General features: G+C 51.9%; 1 protein-coding gene and 1 long non-coding RNA gene across 10 annotated transcripts in view; both read left to right on the top strand.

The window, feature by feature from the left end:
* Window positions 1-18580: 18580 nt before the first annotated feature.
* On the top strand, window positions 18581-20949 carry Gm52535. Its single transcript, XR_003953968.1, has 3 exons — window positions 18581-18727; window positions 20288-20362; window positions 20656-20949. It is a non-coding gene; the product is annotated as a predicted gene, 52535 (long non-coding RNA).
* Window positions 20950-21644: 695 nt separating this feature from the next.
* Window positions 21645-26204, top strand: part of Nfatc2 (nuclear factor of activated T cells, cytoplasmic, calcineurin dependent 2) — a 125248-nt gene continuing 120688 nt past the window's right edge. For all 9 annotated transcript variants that reach the window (NR_111897.1, NM_001291173.1, NM_001291171.1 and 6 more), the window contains exon 1: window positions 21645-21833. Coding sequence is in view for 3 of the 9 variants with exons in the window: in NM_001291168.1 (NP_001278097.1) it covers window positions 21764-21833 (70 nt within the window). In the remaining 6 variants the exon portion in view is untranslated. The remainder of the gene's footprint in view (window positions 21834-26204) is intronic.

Raw genomic sequence — 26204 nt, 5'->3', positions numbered from 1 at the left:
GGAGCGGATGTGGCAGCAGTCCCAAGATGGCGCCGGGGACTGCAGCTAAGTCTTATAACTTGCACCTGACTTCTTCATACACCTGAAAATAAGCCACGACCATCGTGAGAGCTGCACAGGTGCACCATGATGCTGGTGGTGTAAACAAGTCCATATTTGGTGGAGATATGCCCCTGACGCCCTGATTGGCTGAAGCTGCGTGCCTGGTGAGGTGACGTGGCCTGCCGTGAGTGGATGGGGGCTGAGAGCATATAGGCAGACCTCCGTGGGTTCCCGGGGTCCCCGTAGGAGCATTGAGGCGTTCCTGCAATAAAGGCTGTTGAGAAGAATCGACCGTGTTGTGTCTTCCTTGCCGGCCGAGGTGGACGCAACACACACTACTTTACAAAACAGCTTGGTAAGTTCAGAGCTGCACTGAGAGTCCCGACATGTGGTTGGGCTGGAGTGCAAAGACAACCCGGCCACAGCAAATGGGTCTGGCACATTGCTATTTAAACAATTAGTATTAACTAGCAGTTTCATTGAGATCAAAGCCATATACTGTGAAGTAGGAAACACCCTAAATGGTTAAGATCAGAGTGGTCATAGAGCCAGCAATTAATAACCCTCCTTGAGGAACCAAATCACAGTCAGGCAAAAAGCTTTCTGCAGATGTTTATAGTAGCAATATCCGTTAGAGCCCTAGAGTGGGCATGATGCTAGTCTCCATAACTAACCAAAGGGTGAATGTAATGTGGTATGTCCATACAGTGGACTATCATTCAGCAGTGAAGAGTAATGAAGCACGGTGCATGCTATCGTCGGAAGAAACCCTGAAAACAACACGAGTACACGAGTAGATGAAGCTGGGTGTGGAAGTTCTCGTGTGAACTCCATGATGTGTCAGAAGAGGTAGATCCATGGGAAGAGCAGCTAGCCATGGAGGGAACTGGATGGTTAGGGCCTTCCGTGGGCACCGAGCTTCCTTTGAGGTGACAATGACTGTACAAGGTTGTAAGCTTGCCTGAAACTACTGACTGTGGTTTACATATGTGACTCCTCTGGTGTGTGGAGATATGTATGTAGCAATAACACTGCTCCAGAAAGCCCTGGTTTCCACCTGTCCTACCATCCTAACAGGTGTGTGTTGCTTGAGGAGGACAATGCAGCATCTTCATAGCTGAAGGCCGCATAGCGCTTCCCTTGATGGGGGTCTCTTTTGTCCATTAAAACAATAACAAAAAAACCCAACATTGTAAATGGGTATAGTGTCCTCTCAGCACTTGGGAGACTGAGGCAGGATGGTGGCAAGTTCCAAACAGAAAAGTCCCTGTCAAAGAAACAACAGAACAGAACAAAACAACCCCCCCAGAATCAGACTTTTTTCTTACTGATGAGTACGGAGAGTGTTCTTGCTTCTGGATACAGATGTTCTCAGAAGTGTGAGTCCCGCCCACCCTGCCCCGTAGCTTCTCTCCTCATCCTCTTTATCATCCACATTTTGGAGCTGGGCCATCCTACCAGCCATGCTGTGGTGTCTCATGGTGGTTTGAAATTGCATTGGCTTGCTTTTCTGTCTGGCTTGTGGGTCCTGGTTCGTTCTAGTGCCCGCTGTAGCTGCATGAATGTGCTTGGCCTGCAGAGTCGTTTGAAGAGGGTCCATGCTCTCTGAGATAAAGTGCTCAAGAGAGCCAGATTGGACACCATTCTGTGGCCCACCATCCCCTGGCATGGCTTCAAGGCTGCTGGTGGTGACAGCAGCCATGTCACCCTCTGCCAGTCAGCTGCATTCCTTGATGGCATGTCTCGGAAGGCTGAGAAATTCCATCAGTGACGTTCCATTTCTGACTCCCAGAATTCTCTGGGGTCCCTCTTTGCCTCCATCCATAACGTGGTTCCTGGGGGGATTGCCACACTCTGTGGCTGCTGTCATTGTGGCTGTTCCCACCTTCTAATTACGAACAGAGCCGACCTCAGGATGGGGCACATGCCTCGTACTGTGAGTCACCTCGGGGTGCCGTCACTCTGGGGAGGACAGCCCCTGGGCTGTCTGAAGTCAAAGCTTGGCACTTGCTGTATGAGGATTATTGAATGCTTCTGGATAGAGGGAAGCTTTCAGGCTCTGGGAATGTGAGAGCTCTAGCCCTGCCTCCATAGGCTAGACCATCTATAAGGGTAGGAGGGCAGCAAGCCTCCCTCAGGTCTCTGCCCAGATGCCTCTCCTTCCGAGTGGCCATCCTCAACCTCCCCACCTCATTGTGCAGTCCTGCAACTTCCTGGTCAACCTTGTCACTTGATTTTTCCAGGGGGCACCTGGCTTCAGCATCATTCACTAAGATGTGAAGATGGTGGTTAGACACATTTGGGACTCTGAGTGCTTAGAGGGAAATAATGCATAGTGTGTCTTCAGTAGATGTGACACCAAGAAGAAAATAAGCCAAGTAATAGCAGTTGTGCAGCAAGATTAAGTCTCCCTGGGAGACTGACTTGAGTTGGGTCTGGGGTGGGGGATGGGGAAGGCTATTTAAGACTTGGTGGTCATGGAGGACAAACCCAGAGGAGGTGGCTTTTTAGCAATATCAGATGAGCTAACATTCATGGAGGTGAGGAAAGTGTTCAGGCAAAGGGGAAAGCCTATGCTACTGTCCTGGGTCAGGAATAGAAAGACAGAGTGTGACTGGTGCCAACGAGCCCTGGGGTGTCATTGTCCACTAAGATGTGGCTGGTCTCAGCTGTCAACTTGACACACCTGGGAGGAGGGAACCTCACCTCACGAATTGCCTCCATTGGACTGTGAGGCATTTTCTTGACTGTTAATTGATGTCGGAGGGCCCAATCCACTGTGGGCGGTGTCATCCCTAGGCAGCTGGGCCTGAGCTGTATAAGACAGGCTGCTGTGTGAGCAGGCCAGTGATCCAGAAACAGTGTTCTTCTGTGGTAACCGGATGCCTGGTGCAGTACACACATGACCTGTCTGAACTGGTCACAGCTCTGGTTGCATAAAGCAGAAACCTGCATCAGAGAAACAGGAATTTCTGCTTGGGACTGCGGAGGATGGTGAGGCTGCAAGGGCCAGTGGAGAAGCAGGCAGGGGATGCTCCTGACCCCACAGCCTGACCCTGGAGACTCTTTTGTCCCCACTGGATTGTTCCTGTCAGCTTGTGAAAATCTTACATGAGGCTTGGGTCACACAGTAGGGTCTTTTATTGGCAGTTGCTCCTGATCCAGCTACCATAGGATGAACATCCCCAAAAGAGCTCCATTGCTTCTCGTTAGGGGCGAAGACGAAGGATGCTCAGGTCCGCCATGGTGGTGACCCTGGATTTGCCACTGTACTCTGCAGCAGACTGCGGTCTCATAGGCTCCAGTCCCCACCCTGTCAAAAGCAGCCACTGGATTTCAGGCCAGTGGCTCTCCCAAATCCCCGAGGAGAACCTTTGGTAAAGCAGGACACATTCTTGCAAGCGACTCCTTTCATTGGCTTTGAAATTTCTTTTTCTAAAATATGAATTTTTAGAGATTAAAAAAATATTTTTTTTGTATGTGGCTCTTTCGCATGCATGTGTGTCTGTGCACCACATGTGTGCCTGGTGCCTGCAGAAGTCAGACAGGCTGTAAGGCTCCTGAAACGGAAGGTTTAGACGGTTGTGAGCTGCTCTGTGGATTCTGGGAACGGAAACCTGGTCCTCTGCGAGAAGACTGAGCTAGCTCTCTAGCCCCTGGCTTTGAAAAGTTTAAAAATGTATTATTGTTGTTATTGTTATTCTTGTGTGTGTAATATGGGAGTGTGGGCTGTGGCACGCGTGTGTAATATGGGAGTGTGGGCTGTGGCACGCGTGTGTAATATGGGAGTGTGGGCTGTGGCACGCGTGTGTAATATGGGAGTGTGGGCTGTGGCACGCGTGTGTAATATGGGAGTGTGGGCTGTGGCACGCGTGTGTAATATGGGAGTGTGGGCTGTGGCACGCGTGTGTAATATGGGAGTGTGGGCTGTGGCACGCGTGTGTAATATGGGAGTGTGGGCTGTGGCACGCGTGTGTAATATGGGAGTGTGGGCTGTGGCACGCGTGTGTAATATGGGAGTGTGGGCTGTGGCACGCGTGTGTAATATGGGAGTGTGGGCTGTGGCACGTGTGTGTAGGTCAGAAGAGGACTTTGTGGAGTCGGCTCTCTCTTCCCACCTTTAGTGGCTTCTGGAAGGAACTGAACCCTGGCTTAAGCAGCTCCTTTACCTGTGGAGCCGTCTGACCCGCCTGATTGGCTTTGAACACTTAGAAGTCCTCTTACCACTCATTGGTCAGCGCTGGGATACATTGTGGACCAATCAAGGTGGGCTTTAGTGATCAGCTATGCAAGAGTGTGCAGGTCATGGGATGGCCTTGCTTCTGATCTCTCAGGGACTCTCAGCCAGATGTCCCCAAGATCTTCTTTCTAGAATATTCTTCCTAGTTGCTTGGTGTTAGCACAGTTCCATGGGGGCAGCTGAGTGAGGGTCACCAGTCACCCACCTAACACACCCCCTCCATGGAATTCAAACTAAAGAGTCTAAATGCAACTGTGGACCCAGAGACAAAAGCCACGCCAGGTGTTACCAGCAATAAATCAAGGAGGCTGCGGCCGCACCGTGGCCACGAGGTGTTGGCTGAGGCATTGTTTAATTGCGGTACCAGGTGAGCTGTGCTCTGTCTTCATGGGGCCGTTCCCCTCGGTCTTCACCCCGCTCGCCTTCCTGGGGCTAACGGTTGCATGGTCTGGCTTTGTTACTCCTGTCCAACCTGCTTCAAGCTGGAGCAAGTAAATCTGAGGTGCTGAAAGAAATACTGTAATTGAAATGAGGCTCTCAGGAACATTTCTAGGCTGTGCAGTGAATTAATGTCTTGGGGAGCTGGGGGGGAAGAAAGGCCCCTTCTCTGCACACACAGCCAACGTCTCAAATTCTCTTGTAGGCACCAAGGGTTTTAATGGCGGTGTAAATCAGATTTTACAGGCCACAGATTTCAAGCATGGGGTTCATTAAATGTGTGAAATCTGACATTTGCTTCAGGGCGTGGTTAGGGTCCTGGGGAATGAATCACGATTGGGTAGGGCTTTCTGATCTTGTTCGACATGCTAACAGTCCAGGGAAGTTGCAGGAACAGGCCGGCTCTCTCCAAGCCTTCCTCAAAGCTGATTGTCTCTGAAATCAGCCAATGGGCCGCATTCTCCACGCACCTGCTTCAGCCAAGCTGAGAAACCTGGTTTCGCATCCCCGGAGTTGGTTCCTGAGTTGCAGAGAGCTCTCATTAGGCTTATTGCTGTCTGATGAGCACCTGCGGATGTGGGAGGCTCTTGCTGGCCCTTGAGAACCTGATGCTATCTGGTCTGGTAGAATTTGCAGTTTAAAGGGTTACAAGCACAGGATACTTAATTTATGCATTCAAGGGAACCTCCGGGGTGTTCTGAGGTCCAGATGTTGGCAGGAGACTTCACTTGGATGTGTATGAGGTGGAGTAAGAGTTTGGGGTGTAGGAGAGAGCTCGTGACAAGGCTGAGAAGCAGCCCTGCCCACAGTTATGTGATATAGCAGCAGCTAATGGGCACCGGGTGTGTTCTGAATTAGCATAAAAGGATGAAGACTTAGAGCATATGTCAGCAGACAAAAGCGGTACAGGCAACGGAAGGCAGGACCACTGGGGGTCTATTAGTTTTTGCAAAAAGCTGTTTCCAGCTTCAGGCATGGCTGTGTCAGGGGTACCACTGCCTCCTGGCTCTGTGTTTACATCTGCTGCTTTCTGGGGTCCTGCCCCACCCCCACGCCATCTGCAACTAGAGCTTGTCCATCTTTCAGTGGCAGCAGCAAAAGCTCTAGGTGTGGTTTCATAGGTCTTGTTCACATGTCCAACCCGAGCCATCATGGGGCAACATATTATCCTAATTGGCCAGCTCCTGGTCACATGACATTGAGAAGCCACAGAGGGGTGAAGGTACTTCTGCCTCAGCCCCCAGGGAAAGGGAGATGGAACAGGCCCTAGAGGAATATCAGAATGTTGATACAAAAAGATAGGGTAACCAACTTGCAGCAGGCACGGCACCTGCTTCAAGTCAGGGCATGGAGTGCATGCGCATTGAGGCACTAGGCTGAGTTGCTGTGAGTCCAGAGGGACCCAAAGGTTCTTCTTTCTGTTTAGGTGAGGCACTGTCCAAACAGATGCCTGAACAGTGATGTCGCTCACCCACCCAAGGCCTGTCCACAAGGAGGGAAATTAGAGCAAGCTTTGCTGTTCTCAGGCAGAGGGGCCCACCTCAGGCAGAGGGGCCCACCTCAGGAAGAGGGGCCCACCTCAGGCAGAGAGGCTTCAGGGAAGATTTGTCAGCCAAGAGTGGGGCTTGGTTGGTGGAGCGTTTGCCTCCACCTCAAGCACCACATAAACTGGGTTGATGGTGCGGGCCTGTGCTCTTAGCACTCAGAAAGTGGAAATAAGAGCATCAAAAGTCCAGGTTGGGCTGTGTGAGACCCTGTCTATAACTAGATAGTCAATGGGTGAGATTGTGTAGTATCTGTCATATGAAAAGATCACTATGGGCCCCGGCCCAGCTTCATGAAAGACACAGGGGTCAGAACACAGGGCAGCTTCTACTAACTGGTCAAGAAGCCATGTTCTCAGAGGTGTGAGAAAATGCCAGAACAGAAATCCTCTGGCTATCAGGTGAGGCTGTATCCAGGGACTTGGGAGGAGTTAGAAATGGCATCCCCATCTGGTTCTTCTAAATGGGTTTCCCTAAGTGGCTTCTTCCCATGGGATGACAAGGTGACCCTCTGCTGCTCCTGCCCTGACTCAGTGAAGTCTGCCACTTTTGGACCTGTTTGAGTAGATCTCCAAACCACACAAACCCAGAGTTAAATACCTGAGATTCCCTGTGCCATACCTGTAAGAACCCCACAGAGGGCTGGAGAGATGGCTCAGTGGTTAAAAGCACTGACTGCTCTTCCGAAGGTCTTGAGTTCAAATCCCAGCAACCACATGATGGCTCACAACCATCCGTAATGAGATCTGATGCCCTCTTCTGGTGCATCTGAAGACAGCTACAGTGTACTTAGATATAATAATAAATACATCTTTAAAAAAAAAAAAGAAAAGAACCCTGCAGAAAGTGGTTTACACCCCACCCCTCCAAAGGAAGAAAGGCACGCTGGGAAATATAAATAATAGACACCAGTAGGCTGAAAGTTACCAGCTGCAGGAGAAAATGGGGCGCCGTAGATGGTTGCTGAGCAGTAGGGAGTGGGCTTACGGTCTGAGCTGTAGCAGGAGGGAGGGGCGACCTGGAGTGAAGGAACTGGGGGTAGGACAGGGGTGGAAATGCAATCGAGAACATCGGCTTCCAGGGTAGAAAAGAGAGGGCCAGCCCGACGGGAGATGGACCGACTGCCCCGGTCAGGAGGTGAGGTCCTAGGAATTTACCTGCCTCTTGGTCAGGCTGGTGTGTAAGCAGCCCTGGAGGACGGAGCTCTCCTCACTTCCAGGGGAAGCTGGGCCTTTGTGAGAACAGAGGAACCTCGCATTTGGGGGCCAGTTGGGAACCCCAGGCCGCAGCGCCCTGACCCTGTGGAGGGCGGGGCGGCCCTCAGGGGCTGGTGCTGCTTTCCACAAAGCCTTCCAGATGTGTCTTTGTTCGTTCGCTTTATTTATTTATTTACTTTAAGTGGTAACAACAAAGGAAACTGTTTTAAAAAGCCAGAAAAACAACCAAACAAAACAGAAGCCAGGAAGCTAAGAGCCACTGGGACAAGGGCCTGGGAAAGGTCAGGGAGCTGGGAATGGGAGGCACGCACCTGCCCCAGGTGACCTGAGCTTCCTCCAAGCTATCTGAGGCTGGCGGTGCCCAGCCTGGGGTAGGAGTCCTCTGTTCTGCTGCCTGCAGATTCCTCTCTTCCTCCTGAGGACACATGGCTCAGAGGCCCTGGCCTCCAGCCAGAGGCCCCAGGGGCTGTGTGGGAAGCCTTAGCTTGGGAGAGTCAGGCCCTCTCTTGGCCCTCCTGCCCTGTACATGGCTGCTAGAACTTAGGCTTGCGGGCTGCACCTGTGAGGTCTTCTAAGAGCCAAGCCACAAGGGTGGCCATGTAGACATTTCCTACTGTGAGGCCAGGCCCTGAGTCTTTTTTTTTTTTTTTTTTTTTTTTTTAATGTGTATTGCTGTTTTGCCTGTATCTGAGTGTCAGATCTTGGAGTTGCAGACAGTTGTGAGCTGCCATGTGGGTGCTGGGATTTGAACCCAGATCATTTGGAACAACAGCCAGAGCTCTTACCAGCTGAGCCATCTGTTCAGCCCATGGACCCTAGATCTTTATAGCTGGGACCGAGTCCCTGCCGAGAGCACATTGTGTCCTGAACTAGACACTCTGGACCATGAAGGTAGCATAGCCCTGGAAACTCCAATGCCTTTGCTGAAGGACTGGGCTGGGCTTGAGTTCAAGTTTGAACACATGGTCCATGCTGGTACGGATCCTAGGTAAAACCCGGGGTATCTAGTTAAATGGGCCATTCATGTACATAGTGATGTATAACGAATACATCTCAACACTTGTACGGATGCGCTCGTGCTGAGACTCAGTTACAGATCACCACTGGATTCGCTGCATATTCCTCCCTTCCTCTCCAGGACACATGGCTCAGAGGCCCTGGCCTCCAGCCAGACACTGGAAAGTGTCAAAAGTGGACAAGGGATGTTTTCTGCCTAGCAACAAGGCCCACGTCTGTAATATCGGAACTGGGAAGTTGGAAGCAGAGAAATCAACATTATCCTTGGCTACATAGGAAGACCCTGTCTCAATAAACAAAACTTATAAACCCCTCCATGTGAAATGATCTTGTGCCGAATAAGGCTCGTCCCTAGTCTCAGGGATGATTCCTATTGGCTGTAGCCAGTCACTCTGGATTCTGATTCGCTAAGACCACAGTGGGTGGAGACAGCTACTCTGGATTCTGATTCGCTAAGACCGAAGGATAGGGCCTCGGAAAGGCCTCCTATCCTAGTAAACTTGGAAGCAGGGGTTATAGGAGGGGCGTGGGGTTGAGTTAAAACCAGTGACTGCACAAAGAGGCAAATCCCCTCAGCGGGCATCTGTCAGGAAGATGGCCGGGTCACCTCCTCCAAGCCTGGACTTCCTAAGTCTAGGCAGGCAGCTGTGGACCACGGCTTCCCCAGGACCCTCCCACCTTGCATTTAGTTCATTTTGCTCTTGTGCAAATTTATAGTATCTGCCCCACACCGAATGGGCACTTGACATAAAAACCAGTGTTCGAAAACCGGGTTGGTAGGCTGATCTGAAGTGACGAGGTGGGGAGTGGGGGTAAAGAAAGTGAAGGAGGGAGAAAAGTTTCAAGTAGGTAAACAGAATTTCTGTTAAACAAACTACCGTCTTGTTCCCAGCCAGTCCCTCTCCGCTTCAAGGGTCCGTTTTCTTTATCCCCCAGCGCGGCCCAGTGCTCCTAGACATCAAAGGGCAGGCACATGTAAGATCACATTAAATGGTTCCCAAATGGGGCTGCCGTGGGATCCTGTGGGAGGACTTGGATCTGCCCACATCTGTCCCCTGCCGGGAGAAGTTGCTGTCCACACATGGGCTGGGGCTGGGCTGGTTTAGGAGGAGATTAAGAAGTTGGCATGGATCGGCCCTCAAAACAGATGCATCTAAATGGGCTTTAAGCTCTCCGGAGCCAGGGGTCAGTGAGCACTCTGGGAAGGGCCAGCTGGTAAGTGCTTGTTTCTGACCACATGGGCCCCATTGCGACCTGTTTATTTTCCCACTTTGTTACTGCCGCACAAAAACAGCAACGGGCAGCCTGTACACAAACACATACCTGTGTTCCAACAAGCGATTGATAAAAGCAGTCAGTGGGCTAGAATTTGTAGGTGTTTGTCAATCACTGGACTAGGCTGAAGAAATAGTAAAAAAGGGTGAGGGGGGTGCAGCTCAGCTTAGAATCTTCCAGTGAGAGCCTTGGGGTGTGGCTCGGTGCTAGCGCTTGTCTACAATTTCCCAGTGAGGAACTGGGGGCGTGGCTCAGTGGCAGAACAGCTGCCTAGGGTCCTTGGTAACTGGCTTGGGGTGTGGCTCAGTGGTAGAACATTAGCCTAGCATGTTGAACCTTATGAATTCCATCTTCAGCACAGCTAAACAAGAAAGAAATAAGAGGCAATATTTAATACACCCCCCCCCCCAGCCAGGATGCTGGTATTCTAAAAGACCAACTCTCCTAAATTCTAGTTCCCAGACAAGATAACTGGCATCGAAAGGGCCTGTGCCCGCCAACCTTGCAGACATCTCAGATGCAATAGGGCACATCTGCCCCCAGTCACCCTCACTACCGTCCCTATCAGCGCAGGTCTGATTGTTCAGTCTGGACGGTTCCAGGTTTGCACTTAACAGGCATGCTCAGTGTATACTCTGGGTCAGGGGTGTTTTTTCAGGTCTGTCTAGGGGCTGCTGTTGAGAAATGGCACTGATAAGTAAGTCCCTGGTCATTTTTCCGTTCCAAAGGCAATGGAGGAGCTTGGTTAAGTGACTCATCCCTAAGAAGTAGGATATGCTAGGAGGGACCGCTAAGTCTCAGCCTACTTGGCTGTTCTTTCTCTTCATTGAGAAGCAGTTGCCGTGCTGTGAATGCACATAAGCAGCGTGGAGGACAGGTGGGTTGTGAGGGTGAGAGGCACCTTGAAGAGGACCCTCTGGCCACTGGCAAGCTTCAGGGGCCCATTGCCTGGCTGCCATCTTGACTCCAGTATATCAGAGGACCCTCAGTTCAAGCAAGCAATGCTGGGGCTGACTCACAGAGAGAATGTGTATTAACTGTTCTCCTAAGAGTTCAAACTGAGAGGTTTACTGTGTGAGATTGCTAATACGGTCATCAACAACACACAGGTTCAATTGTTCCATCCGTTCACCATCCACCCATCCATCTACATATGCACCTACCTTTCAACCCATCCATCACCTACCCACCCGTCCCCTCATGGACCCACCTATCACCTACCTACCTGTCCCCTCATGGACACTTCCATCACCTACCCACCTGTCCCCTCATGAACACTCCCATCACCTACCCACCTGTCCCTTCATAGACCCACCTATCACCTACCTACCTGTCCCCTCATGGGCACACCCACTCACCCACTCACCTGTCCCCTCATGGACACTCCCATCACCTACCTACCTGTCCCCTCATGGACACACCCATCACCTACCTATCTGTCCCCTCATGGACACACCCATCACCTACCCACCTGTCCCTTCATAGACTCACCTACCTACCTATCTACCCATCCATTCTTCCATCTATCCATTACCTGTTCATTGGCATTTCCTCTCATCCTTACCACCCATCCATTGATCAATCCATCCACCAACCCATTAACTTTCATTTTATCCATTACCCACATATTCATCCATCCATCCATCCATCTACCCATCCATCTATCTATCCACTCACCCATCTATCCATTTATATACCCATTGACTCTTCCTTTTATCCACTATCCATCTACCCACCTATTCATTTACCCACTAATCCATCCACCTATTCACCCATCTATACACTTTTCCATCCATCCATCCATCCATCCATCCATCCATCCATCCATCCATCCACCCACCCATCCACCCATCCATCCATCCATCCATCCATCCATCCATCCATCCATCCATCCACCCACCCATCCACCCACCCATCCACCCATCCATCCATCCATCCATCCATCCATCCACCCACCCACCCACCCACCCACCCACCCACCTATCCATCCATCCATCCATCCATCCATCCATCCATCCATCCACTCATCAGAAGGGAGAGGAAGGAAGTTTCTTCCATGTCTGTTGCTTTGTGGGTCTGTGCTACCACAGGATAAAAACTTGTCTTTTTCTGTCAGGGAGTGCTGGGATCAGAGCAAGACCTCAGCTCACATGTGTATGAATTAACCAGTCAACTAGAGGCACAGGCCAGGGTAGAGTGTTGCTCCTCACCATCCCAGGGTACCCTGAATAGTAAGTATGTCCTGACTTTAGGTCCCTATCAGGCCGGGAGGCCCCGGGCTGGCCCTTGCAGACCCCAGTAGGGCTCAGAGCCCAGAACAGCTGCAACCAGCTCAGTGGCTGAGCAGCCAGCCTGGGTTGGGGAAGGCTCTGTTTACCTTGGAAGGGTCTACGGCTTTTGTAACAGTCACTCATTGTTGCTGGGAGCCCAAAAATACTTTCATTAATGGAAAAATAGGGTTGGCTCCACAAAGCAATATTTTGCCAAGTGTAGAGGAACTGGCAGGAGGTTCCCAGTGCATCCTGGGGAAGTATGGCTTCTTATCTTCTAGGGGCCCAGAGGGAGGCAGCATGCTGCCCAGTGGGGTGCCTGCCCAGTGCCAGGCTCCCTCCAGTAACAGTTTCCTGGGCTAGACTACAGAGACAGGGCTCTGCACAGTGCTCTGGTCCCAGTCTGTGCTTCACTCGGTAGGCAGGTGCCCCAGCTTCTGGGTGGTCTTGCTCAGGATCACCTAGTGCTGTGTCCTTGCCCTGGCAGAAATGAAGGTGCGAGATGCCAGGCTCTCACCAGCAGCTGCCGACAGTGGGGTTCAGTGCAGGCTTGGTCAGCTCCGCAGAGGGAGGGTGCAGGCCATAGACACCTCTTGAGGCTACACTCCCTGCGCTCTAGGCGCCCAGTGGACACCGTGTCCTGTGTGGGAAATGGATGGGTGTTGGCAGTAGTCTAAATTGGTGTTCACATGAGTGTGCACAGATGCACACGGGTCAGTGTAACCGTGTGTGTGCATGTGGAGGTCAGAGGTCACTGTTGGGTAGCTTCCTCTATAGCTCTTCATGTTATTGTTTGAGACCAAGCCTCTCACTGAACCTGGGACTCACTGATTCAGCTAGATGGGCTGGCCAGGGAGTTCCAGGGATGGGGGCTCCCTGCCTTTGCCTCCCCAGCATGGGGTAAGAAACATACGCAGCTATGCCTGGCTTTTTATGTGGATGCTGGGGAGAGTCCTTAACTTGTGTCCCCAGACTTGCTCAGCAAGCACTTCGCTGCTTAGACATCTCCTGGGCTAGCCTGTGCCATTTTAAGCCCCATTTTGGACCCTCACTGTGGCTGTCTACCTGGGTGCCGACAGGGAAAGTGAGGCATACATAGGTTAAATGGGTCCCAAACCTAGGGAGAGCCAGTGTTGGGGTTTGTACTCAGGCCAGCCGTCCTGAAGACAGACTTAACCCCAATTCTGGCTGCCTTCCTGACACAGCATGTCTGATCATGTCATCCACTGTCACTCTCCTTGATGCCTCCCAGGGCCTCTTAAAATAAAAGCCATGCTGGTGCAATCACAGATGTAATTGTCCTAGTCAAAGTCCCCAAATAGCAGTGGGCTAAACAAATCAGTTATTTATTTCTCTCTTACAACAGAGTCTGGGCAGGAGATTTGGGGTTGCTATGGAGACTCCACGATCACCAGCGGCCAGGGAACCTCTATGCTGCCTTCCTTCACACGCTTTTTACGTCATGGTCCAAAATGGCTCCTACCATCAGATCCTACTTGACCAGGAAGAGATGAGGGAGAGTGAAGAATATGCCTGCCCTCTTAAGGGCTGGATTTCTGGCTTCTTTGCCATACAACCTAGGGGAACTCATTTGGCTTTTTTGTTACCTATTCTTTCTAAGGCTCTGAGGATCGATCAGGTTCCCCGTGCCAAACGCTTAAAATAGATCAAAGTGTGATTGAGTGTGATTACTCAATAAAGCTTGGTGGTTATTGCTGTCTGTGAAGACAGCTTCCCACCCCACCCCCACCAGGCTAAGCAACCCCCATCCCCCCACACACATGTTGCAAGGCTCCCCAAGTCTTCTCTAGGCAGCAGACCCCTGCTCTGTGCTGCCTGCTGACCCAATCACCTGCTGTATGGAGCACCTAGGGAACTCGTCAGATGAATGAAGGTGAGAACGCTGCTCCTGCCTCTGAGAGAACTTCCTCGACCTCAGCCCATGTGCCCCCCAGATGTCTACATAGTCTTTGCCCTGGCTTCACACAGCAATGTGACCCCTCAGACCCCCTGACTGAGACCTCTCAGTCTGTGCTGTCTTCTTGTTCCACTCTGGCCATTTCTGGGCAGAGTGGTGTCTTCAGTGTTTGTGTGTTTCCTCTGGGTGTCCCCCACTGGGTTGCCAGCTCAGCAGGGCCAAGCCGCTGCCTGTTTTACCCATAGCCACATCTCCAGTCTAGCCTGGCCTCCTGGAGGGTTGCCAGGAGGTTTATTGAACGAAAACACAAAAAGAAGCTCCATAGAGCACTGAATATTCAAAGATAAAATTCTAGTTATGGGCACCTCAGTCTTTAACAAAAGAAAGTCCTGCTGAGTCTTATCTTCAGCTTGGCCTAGCATGGATAATAACATCCTGGGTTCAGTTCCCATCCCTGCAGAAACCTAGTGTGGTGGCACAGGCCTGCAACCCTAGCACTTGGGAGGTAGAGGCAGGAAGAGTAGGAGTTCAAGATCAGCCTTAGCTCTGTGTAGCAAGCAAGGGCCTAGCCTGGGCTACATGAGACCCTTTCACCGCCCCCCATCAAGTCTCTGTCTTTGCAAGGGAGATTCCCCCAGTCTCCATTTTCTTCTGCCTACAGCAGGAGAGAGAAAGGCAAGCTGACCACCAGCCAGTTTCCTTTCTCTCCACGTCAGCTTTCCAACTTCTCCAGCTTCTAGGAAAATCTTCCCATCTCTCAGAGGGGGAGCCCGGGGCATTCCGAGGGAGGGCTGCTGCTGGCGGGCTGTCCCAGCCCAGTTCTGCAGGCTGGAGCTGTGGATGGGGGGAAATTCACAGTCAGCAGCCCATGATCTGGCAGGGGCAGCCAGGCTCTCTCCAAGATCCTCAGCAAGCTCCCGTTGGGTCACATTCCCGCCTGGGGACCCTGGGACCAGTGGCTGATGGGGAGGGTAGCAATCTTCAGGATTTGTGAGCTGGAAAAAGTGGCACTGAGGATTATTTTGGGAATAGTCAGTCAGGAGCTGCTCCAAGTACAGATTAGAGAAGCTATTAAAAGCAAGACAATGCGCCCTGCAAGGAGTGGGCTGGGGAGACACCTCACTCGGGGCTGCAGCCACAGAACGGGGAGTTCTTTCCAGATGAGGTGAACCTTTCCATCCCACGACTTGGGGAAGGCCTCCCCCGGGACAGCCTCCGCCTGTTCCCTGTCCCTTGCCAGCCCCAGGAGCATCTCACCCAGCCACACCTGGGCCATGGATGACTGGGGTCCCCTGCAACCAGCTGAGCAGGTGGCTGATTGTACAGTCATGCCTGGCTAGCTGTCAGTTATTCAGTCAACAAATATCCACAGGATTCAGGAGTGTAATTCTGGAGCTATACCACGATTGCTCATACTCTCACAGCCTGCTGCTTACTATTTGGTGACCTTGGGGGCTCTGTGCCTCAGTTTCCTCCCCGGCCATAAGTGGGTTTATAGGAGGCTTCATCTGAGAGAGTTCTGAGAGGCCCAGATGAGCTGTGTGTGGCGGACTTGGGAGAGCCTGCCAGAATTGCTTTGAGGTAGACATGAGATAGGACTACAGAGCAGGGACCACCCGTTCTAGAAGTCTCGCCAAGCCCCGAGGAGGACACACAGGCCCCTATTTTCCTAGTCTGGTGGGAAGATGACTCATGACCAGTAAACAAAACAGACGAGACAAGCTGGCCCTCTGTCATTCACTCAACGAGCATTTTTGAGGCAGGCCATAGGCCAGGCCTCTCTCCCAGTGCTGAGGACACAGCCAGGCCGTGAAGCCAGAGCCCTGGCCTGGGGGAGCTGACATTTTGCGGGAAGGTGGAGCAGACAGACGAGACACAAGTGAATCTGGACTTCAAGCCAACAGTGCCATAGAGTCTCAGAGGCACTGGGTGGAACATCACAGGGCTGGGAGGCTGGCTGTACTGCAGCTCAGGGGGACATGTTTCAGAGAGGGTCATGGGAGAATGTCACAGAATAGTGCTGAAGCAGAGTAAGTTGACACACACCTGTCATGCCAGCACTCGAGAGACTTGAGAATCAGGAGTTCAAGGCCAGCCTGAACTTCATAGACAGACTCTGTCTCTCTCAACTTCCCCCAAATCATGGGATGGCATTTAAAGAAGCCAGCTACAGAAATGTGGGGACCAGTGTTCCAGAAAAGGGATGAAGTTGGGCACAGAGTGGGACAGAGGGGACAGACAATCAGACAGGGCACAGGCCAGAGCCTGGGAGGCCATGGTGGTATCTTTCTGTGACTTCTTCCACACTCGGTGGCTAAACAGACAAGTTTCTCTCTCACAGGCTAGGTGGCCCAGGTCATCCTGAGATGATCCCTTGTTGTGGCTGCTGTCACCTCTCAGGGTGGCTCTTGGCAGGTGGCTGAGTCCCATTCACCCCACATGAGATTGCCTGCAGGGCCCTACTATGAGGCTGGAGACCTACTATGAGGTTGTCAGCCAAAAAGGCTGGCAAGGGCCCTCAGCAGACTACTGCTGGACAGAGAGGCACAAGGCAGGGGAGTATTTGGTTAAACTGGGTTTTCGTCTTCTGGCTATCCTGGCAGGATGGCTGTCATCTGATGTTACTAAGTACCTACTGTACACCCAGCACACTTAACCCTGGCCTCTCCTTCTAACCTTGAAAGAAGGCAGGCCTGCTTGACAGGAAGAAGGAAGCACATCTTTAAAAGGGCCAGAGCAGGGGTGACCCTGGTCAGTGGGCTGAGGTGGCCAGAGAGAGAAGCTCAGAAAAGATGGTCTCAAGCCAGGGATGCCACAGGGAACCTAGGGGAGGGCCATGAGTAGGTCTACAGCTCAATGACATGAAGTCCAGAGCTCTGGGTCTGCGCCAGGCTGGCTGCTGGGGCCAGGGAGATTGCTGGAGAGATCGGATGGGACTCAGACTCACCCTGAAGGTGACCTCGGGCTGGGGCCTGAGCATGGGGTCTTGTGGTGACTTGATGTCTCATGAAGATTGGTCATGCAGAGAGACAACAGGGAAGGGACAGATGTCAGCAGAGCAGCCAAGACTCTGCAGTACCCCTGGGAAGGAAGTCACACGGGATGGGGGTAGGTATGGGGACTTGAGAGGTCTTTGGAAAATGTTGCAATACACTCCATTCAATAGGAAAGGAGGTCCTGCCCCCAGACCTGCCTGCCCACCCCCTTCTGGTATCCCCAGGTCACACAATCCATGTGACCCACTTCTCATTTTCTCGAGAGCCACTGAGCCTTGTCTCTGTTTGTGCTCCCAGCATGGCCAGGTTCATGAAACTGCTGATCTCAGAAACCATTGGCTTTGCTATTGCTTTGAAATGGGGTTTTGACACGTGACCCAGGTTGACCTCGAACTCACAGCACTGCCCCTCAACCTTCCAAGAGCTAGGATCCCAGACAACCAGCATCGTCACACGTGGGTGAGCACAAGGAACTTTCAGGGGTGTTTTTCATAGCAACTGAAGAGGTGGAAAGGCTGGTGGGTAAAAGTACGTGGGTTCTGGAGCTTAGTGGCTGGGGTTCAAATCCCACCTCTGCCATTTACTGGCTGGACGACCTTGGGTATAAGGTCTTGCATAACCTCTCTGTGCATAATTCTCTACCTGATGAAATGATCGTCACGAGGCAGTTTGAAGGTTCAGTGAGACCATCGCACAGCAAGCATTCCCTACATTGTTTGATAGGTGTCATAGGCAGGTCCGTAAGCTTACAGGCCCATCTGGGGTATAAATGGAGATGATATGGGCTCTGCATACAGCAAGGGAGGAGACACACAAGGAAGGTCCCATCTGAGCTGCCCTGAGTCCTGGCACAGATGACCATCTTGGGCAGTGCCAGCCAGTGGCATGCTGGCAGAAACACCTGCGGGTCTGTTTATGAGGCTGTTGGGAGGGGGGCATCTAAGAAAAGGGTCCCGAGGGATTCAGCAGCTCCAGAGCCCAGGTGTGCCCCTAGGCCACCTGGGTCCCTTCTCTTTCCTTTCATTCCATTTCTTCTCAGCCTTTTTCCCCTTGCCCGCTGCCAAGTCCCAGTTCCAGCTGAGAGGCTCTATTTTGGGGACTTCTCTTGGATAATTTAGTGGGCGGAAGCTCCCCACCCACCCCCCTCGGAGCACCCCCTCAGCAAAGGGGAGTGTGCTACAGAAGTGAAAAACAGTGGGTGGATCAGTTCAAAAGGACAAAATATTTCTTGCTCTGGCAGTAAGAGAGGAAAGAAATTGTCTGAGAACTCAAGAAGAGCGTTGGAGGGGGCCTAACGCTGCGGCTCATGAGGGCACGTTGGGTGACTCAGCTGTTAGGCCCGGGCTCCAGCCTGGTAGTATTAATTGAGCTTTAAGAGGGGAAAATGCTTAACTGTGACAAAGAGTGAAGGCCATAAAAAACGTGGCTAGTGCTGACTCTCCGAGTTCCAGAAGGCGTCCCCCGAGCAGCTCCAGGCACCTGTGGAGATGGGGACTCGCCTCCAAGGCCTGAGCTTGGGTGGGACCCGAGTCTAAAATTATCCCTGATAATGAGTCCACCAGAGGAGGCCCAGAATGCTGGTTTCCTGCCTTGCTGCTGGCCGCAGAGGCGGAGCTTCCCGGGGAGGCCTCGGGAGGCAGGGGCTGCTGAGCCAAGAACACGGGTCTGCAGCTGCCAGAGTTGGGGTCACCTTGGGGCCGGCCGTGCGAACGCGGGCTCTTGAAGTCTTGATGTGCTCATCTGTAAGCGGGGCTCACAGTACCATGGTCGGTAGGAACAACAAAGGAACTAGATTTTTTTTTCTCTCTCTCTTTTTTAAAGGCTTTGGATGGGTGTGGGAGCCCACACCTGTAACCTCAGTTCTCAGAGAGGTGGAGACCCGAGGGTTCTGAGTTGGAGGCCAACCTGGGCGGTGAAGATCCTGCCTTAGAAAACTCAATAAAATAAATATATTTAATAAACGTAGAAAGGAATGAGGGTGGGCAAGATGCTTCGGGGGCAAAGTCACTTGCTGCCAACCCTTACAGCCTGTGTGGGATCCCAGAGCTCACGTGATGGAAGGAGAGAACAGACTTCCACAGGCTGCCCTCTGACCTCTACCTGTGTACTGTGGCAATGCACATTGGTATATATACACACACAAATACATACATACATATATACATACATACATGTAATAAAACTAAAATGAGTAAGGTTAAGTGCTAAGGGTGGAACCGGAGCCTCTTGCATGCCAGGCAAGAGGTCCGTCTCTGACTGAGGAGCAGGTCTCACAAGAGGCTTTTTAGCTAGATGGGTTGGCTTAGTCTCCAGAAGAGTGGCCTCCAGCTAACACTTGAAGACAGTCAGACAAGCCCAGTCCCCTGCTTAGTCACCACTCACGCCTTGACCGTGGGAAGGCTTTATTATTTTTTAAAGATATGTATTTTTAGCGTTTATGACTGTCTTTAGCACTTCCATTAAATGTGTTCGTTGGACTCGTAGCTCAGCTCTGGGTGGCGAGCCTCGCTAGTGTCTCCATTTCACCCTGTGTGAATGGGCTGCTGACAAGGCAATTCTAGCTGAGGGGGACCTTTCAGAGTGTCTGAGCCATGCTGCCCATGAGAATTTTCTGGAAGGATGAGTGTGGCTTTGCTGTCCAGTGCAGGAAACTGTCAGCCACCTTTTTTTTTTTTTTTTTTTTTTTGAACACCTGCGATGTTGTGGCCCCGTGCCATCAAAGAACTGACTTTGGCAGACTACAGAATCATTAGTTACTTTCATCTTTGCCATGTGTAGCTGGTGGCTGCCATGTTGGTCTGTGCAGGACTGGCTGCTCCCAGGGCCCAAGTATGACTCTGCAGATGTGTGAACAAGGATTGAGAGATGCTCTCCACCTTAGACCTGGCACACAGTAGGTGCTGAGGTAGGGGGCATGTTCACACAGAGTGTACTTACTACCTATCTATGAGAACTCTGCATGGTTAGAAGCAAAAAGAAATGAAGTCTCACTCGTGCGTATGATAAGCAATGGATACCAACCTGCCTGGAACTTTCTTTATTTTAAACCTGAAAGTCCTGCAACTTGGGAATGCTAGGATGGGTGTCCTGTTCCCGTTGTGGGTGATGGGTATGGAGGTCTCAGTGAGACCTCCTTAACAGCTCTGCTGAGCATATCCCAATACACTGTCTACATATTAGTGCTCGCTGACTGAACCAACAGCTGTCTTCATGCCTCGTCAAGCCATCCCGATAAGGGGTGCTTCCAGAGTAGCTGTAAAGAAGTTGGTGGCTCTGAGACTTGGTTTAGTTGGAAAGCAGCATAACTTCCTTGCTTTGAATTTTTTTTAGGTAGACATATATGGCTGTTGTTTGGGACTGGTACAAGTTTCCTCAGCTGCTCTGTGAAGGTGCACCTGGATGCAGGTAGACTTAAGAGAGAGTCCCCTCTGCGGGAGTGAGTTGGGGCTTTCTCAGGCAGGGTTCTTAGTGGTCACTCTGGGAGGTGTAGAGGTCGAGGAGCCACGGTGAGCGTGAAGAACAAAGTGGTCCCATGGGCGAAGTCTGCTCCCCCAATCAGTATCTCTTGTGGGAGGGGGTGATGACTCACTAGCCCTGGGTGCTCCCAAGTTTGTTATCAGAGCCCACAACAGTATTTCAAATTTGCCTATCAAAGCTGGCTTTATCTCTGAGCCCAGAAATTCCCATGGAACACGCAGGTGGAGAAGCAACATAGCTGAAGTCCAGCCCAGTCGTCTTGCCGGCTGCAGCTCAGCCGGCTCTTTCCAGCCATGGCCCAGGTGGGAGCCACGTGTGCCACCCCACACATCTCTTCCCGAGGCTGCAGAGGTCCCGACATCCCTCCTCTTTATTTTCCTGTTTATGCACAGCATGCGTAAACACATGCGTTGCCTGGTTTCAGCGACTCCTTTTCGGCCTTATTGCTGGACCCTCCGAGTAATACTGGAAACCTTGGATTTTCTAAATGAATCTAAAAATAAACTTTGAGGAAAAAAAAATCTTGGACAGTTAGCACAGGCACTGTTATTTATTTCTTTTTCCTTCGTCTTGCTCCTCTTCATCCCTGAACACTCAAGAGTCTGGGCAGTCAGAGGCACTGAGGGCCTAAGGAGACACCCCTGGGCAAGTGTCCAAGGGATGCTGGACAACCCGGGGGTGCAGGCTGAAATCCTGGGGAGCCTTCTCCAAGGGGTATCCTCTCGGAAAGTGGGGTGTCAGGAGGCTGAATTTAGGCAAAGCTGCAGCGGGGAGGCGGTGGCTGTCTGCGAGTTTGCACGCAGCTCCTGCAGGGCCTGGCGGGCCGCGCCCCCACCCCTGCGCGCCTCCCTCTCCCTGACTTTTTCTCTGCCCCGAACAATCAGGGACTTGTGCTTGGCGGCCGAAGGAGCCACGGAGCTGGCTGGCCGCGGAGGAGGCGACGTCATGGATTCCTGAGTGTGAAGTTTTCAGGAAAGCCCTTAGTTTTGGAGATGGACGGGATCCAGGGGTTTCCATGGCGCTGAGTAAACAGGAGGAAACAGTGAGGGAATCCCGTTATTTTACTGCATTGAAAGCCTATAAACACGGAGCGCGGGGAAGGAAGTCGCGTTGCCTCTGGAGTAAGCGACCGCGGAGCGCCGGGAGCCCGGGGAGCCTGAGCAGGAGCCCGGAGCACGGCAGCGGGAGCACGGAGAGCCGGAGCAGGAGCACAGGAGTGGGAGCACGGGGAGCCAGAGCCCCGGAGCGGAGCCTAGGCGCTGCAGCGTCTGCGCCGCTCCGCCAGATCACAGCACACGGTCCCCAGCCTGCTGATCCCGGCGCCTACAGATGCAGCGCCCCGCATTGCGCAGGCCGGGCCCCCGCCAGCCCCTCCGCACCATGGGGTCTGCGGACCGAGGTAATCGCGCCGCCATTGGCTTCCCTGCCTGCATTCCTGCTCGCATCCCTTCCCGCATCCTCGCATCGCATCCTCGCTCCGCTGCCTACCCCTACCCCTCCGGGAGGCACCCCACGCAGTCCCCGCTCGCAGGTAGAAGCACAGATGCGGTGAAACAGGGGCGCACGCGCACATCCTGGCCGTCGCCGGTGGTGATTCTAGGAAGCGTCTCCAGGCAGGTTTCCCTGTGTGTGTGTGGCGCGGGACACCAGGAGGGGGGTCTCGCTGCTAACCCGCTGGCTTATTCTCTTGTTGCTCTCGGCTTTGACAGCAGATGCCACCGTCCTTGTCATCATTATTATTTAGCCCCCCCTCCCATAGGCTTGACATTTTGCTATTTACTAATACAGAAAGACATCTCTTCCCAGTTACATCACCAGATGCTCTGGGCCATTCAAACAATTTAAGCCATTTTCTCCCCCTTTTTGGGATGAGTCTGAGGGCTCTTCCAGCTCCCCCACCACAATTTAAAGTACCATGAGCTTGTTCTGCCAAAGAGATCACAGACGCCCCACTGTCCCCGTTTCTGCTCCATCTTCTCCTTTGAGATGTAACCTTGAAGCCATCCAATTTGGTTCTTGGGGGAGAGAGTTAATGAGTGAGAATATAATATGAAATCTAGCCCATCTGGTTGGGATTGTAAGGGGATTGGGCTGGGGAGTCAGAAATCGGGTCTTTAAAGTGGAAGCTGTTGGATGGTTTCTGTGGGGCCAGTTCGTGTGGAGGGAGGGACAGGGGCACCGCCGAATGCGAAGGGCTGAAGGGTTAAGCGGAATACATCCGCGTAGGAGGAGTTAGCCCCGTGTCATAAAATCTGAGTTGAATGTAGGTTTTGTGCTCAGCGTGGTGGACTGAAGTCCTGGGGGGGGGGGGCGGTGGGGCGGAGGCAAATGACAGCTTTGGCAAGTAAGCCCAAGGTGGGGGTGGGGGTGGGTCTTGCTGAAAACCGGGTCCAAGCCCCATCCCGGTTCAGTAAAAGATGTGTTTAGCCACCTTCAACCTCAGCTTATTTTTTAGTAGAGCGGGACTTTTGAAAGCCGGATCCTGCCAGCGCTTGGGACCTTTTCCTGGTATCAGTCTACTCTGCCCCCTGTCAGTGTGCTTACATGGCACTGGTGCAGTGACATAATGTCAAGAGAAAAAAAAAAAGCGCTAATATTGTGTCAGGTGTCAGAGTGATGCTCCCAGGCAGGCCAGGCATATGTCAAGGCCTTGGAGTGATTTTTACCGCAGAACAAACCAAAGCCAAGACATAGATGCTCTGACCTGGGGTTGAGGGGACAGGATGACAGTACAGACAGACAGATGCTCTGACCTGGGGTTGAGGGGACAGGATGACAGTACAGACAGACAGATGCTCTGACCTGGGGTTGAGGGGACAAATGACAGGATGACAGCACAGACAGACAAATGTCAGATTTTAGCTCCAAGAGGGAGGAAGAGAGGCCCACACGGAGAACTCAGCGTCTGCTTTGTGCCTTCCTGTGGCGATTGTAACCCTCTGCCCTGGGCTGGGAATGTTCTGTTAAGGTCTGGGAGGACACAGGTCTCTTGTCCCGTTTCCCAGTCCGTGTTCAAGTGCACAAGAATGGGACGAATGTCTATGCTGCTGTGCTTGTATAGGCAGGATGCAGGACACCAGACTGAATCTTGCAAACATGACACAGCACTGAGTAAGGCTCACAGAAAACAGCTCCAGGCATCACAGACAGCTGCCTTGAGATAGGCCGATCGCTGTTCTCTGCCTAGGGGTCCCCAGAGAAAACAACGAGGGCACCGAGGGCACCATTAAACTCAACTGCCTGCTGGATGAGACCCTCAGCGTCCCAGGGATGGTGCTGATGGGCAGTCCCAGGGCATAGGATAGAAATATTTGCACGGCAAGGAAAACTGCAAGCTTGCTGTGCAGATGGTCTGAAGCCCCAGGGGAGCTTAAAGATGTGGAAGGGGAGTGTTCAGTGTTATCTGAAAGGTGATGGAAAGTATTTCAGGAATAAACAAACTTGAGACGAGTTTTGCTTCCCTCCCAGGCCCTGGTCCCCTGACTTCTGCGTGGGTTGGGGTATCTGCTTGGCCACGTCAGAGCTGTGGGCTATCAGGAAATTAACTTCACCTCTCTGTGCCTTAATTTCCTCATCTGTAAAATGGAATCTCTAAGAAGGCTTTTTTTTTTTTAAAGGGGTGGTTGTGAGAACCAACAAACTCCAGACACAATTTTTCTCATCACGAATGCTCTGTGAATGCCTGCTGCAATTTCTATCATATTAAAGATAGAAACTAATATTGAATAGAGACTGATCATCAGCTGCCATTCTTCTAATACATGTCCTGTAGATCATCCCCTGCCCCGTCTTTAGAAATAGGGCCTCATGTAGCCCAGACTAGCTTCAAATTCATTTGGTGACCAAGAATAACCTTGAACTTTTGGTCTTCTGCTGCTATCTCCAGAGTGCTGGGTTTACAGGTATGAGCTACCATGCCTGGGATATGGGGTGCTAGGGACTGAACCCAGACAATCTCTTCACTGGCTGAATTACACCCAAAGTCCCCTAGACCTCTTAAGGTCTTTTAAAAACATACTGGAGCTTTGAAATGACACAGATTGGGTTAAGATGTGATGACTTCAGAAGCCTCAATGTCCTCATTTGCAAAAAATGACTAATGACAGTATAGTCTTCGTAGGGCTGTCGTGCGCGTCACACGAAACCATGCATATAAAAGACTTAGCTCTGTTTAACCTGCGGTGAACGCATACCCAGCGTTGGTATCTGATGGGTGAGGACAGAAAGACCAGCATTGCCAGAAGTCACACACACCAGGAGAAGTGTAGGGCCTGGCCCTGGATGAGCCACCACTGTCCCTGTTAGCTTGCTGTTGACTCAGAGCTGTCTGGGGCTGTCTGCCTTCAACTTACAATGTCTTTTCCTTTTCTCTGAGACTGTATTTGGCGTGTACTGTACTCTCCTCCCTGGAGGAGGGCAGTGAGGCACAGAGAAGGCACAGGGAGGCACAGAGAACTGGCCAAGGGTTACCCAGTAGGAAAGTGGCAGAGTCAATTTGAAGCGCAGGCTCAGCTGTCTTGGGTACTTGCAAACACCAGCCTAACTTCTGACCGCCGCCGACATACACATCACTTAGACCTTGGCTCTAGACTCTTTCTCCAGCCCAGTGATGTTCTCTGACACATCTTGGAAGAGGAGAGATGCAGGAGACATTGGAAAAGGCGGACAAAGAAGGTGCCTCCCCTAGCCTTGCCTCTGAGGACAATAAAAGACATTTTCACTGCTAGTAGAGGAAGGTGGCCAGCAAGGAGCCTCAGAACAGGGGGCTGCCAAGACCCCTCCCTGACTAGTTCCCACTGGCTCTCCAGACAGCCCAACCTATCTTCCCACAACTCAATGCTGTAGAAGGAAGCTCTCTAGAGTAGACTTGAATTTTCTAAAACTATTTACTTATCATGGCTGTAAGCCCCTTGAAAGGCAGGGCCAGGCCTCTTATCCTGTGAGTCTCTGGGGGACCCCAGGAGGAATTTATGATAACCCAGAAAATCAACAGCCTGAGTGCTGGTCACAGGGTCCACATCTGCTACTTAAGAGCTGTGTGACCTTGTGTGAGGAACCTCACTTTCCCGTGCCTCAGTTTCCCCACAGATAAGAGAGTAATAGTAAGTTTTGAGCCGAGCGGTATTTGGAACTGCTGCGGTAGACTGGAGAGATGGCTCAGCGTGTAAAGAGCTTACTGTAGAAGCATGAGGTTCTGAGCTCGAATTCCTAGCACTTACATAAAAAAGCTGGGGGTAGAGGTAGAGGTGTATGCCTGTAAGCCCAGGGTAGATGAGGGTGGAGCCAGATGGGGCCAATCTAGCAGACACTGTAACCTCCAGGTCACTGAGAGACCCTGTCTCAAAAAGATAGGGTGGAGAGTGACTGAAGACAAGACACCTGATGGCCCTCACACACACAGGCTAGTATACCAACACGCTAGTGTGCGCATGTACGAATGTACACACAGACACACACACACACAGACCCACAGACACACACACAGACACAGACACACAGACAGACACAGACAGACACAGACACACACAGACACACAGACACACACACACACACACAGACACACAGACAGACACAGACACACACAGACACACACAGACACACAGACACCCACACACACAGACACACACACACACACACACAGACACAGACACACACACAGACACACAGACAGACACAGACACACACACACACACAGACACACACACAGACACACACACACACACACACACACACACACACACAGATCCTAGAGCAGCCGGCCTGCCCGTTT

Source organism: Mus musculus, chromosome 2 (genome assembly GCF_000001635.26).
Source record: "Mus musculus strain C57BL/6J chromosome 2, GRCm38.p6 C57BL/6J".
Taxonomy (NCBI): domain Eukaryota; kingdom Metazoa; phylum Chordata; class Mammalia; order Rodentia; family Muridae; genus Mus; species Mus musculus.
The sequence above is the reverse complement of the archived record's forward strand: the minus strand, read 5'-3'. Positions and strand labels throughout refer to the sequence as shown.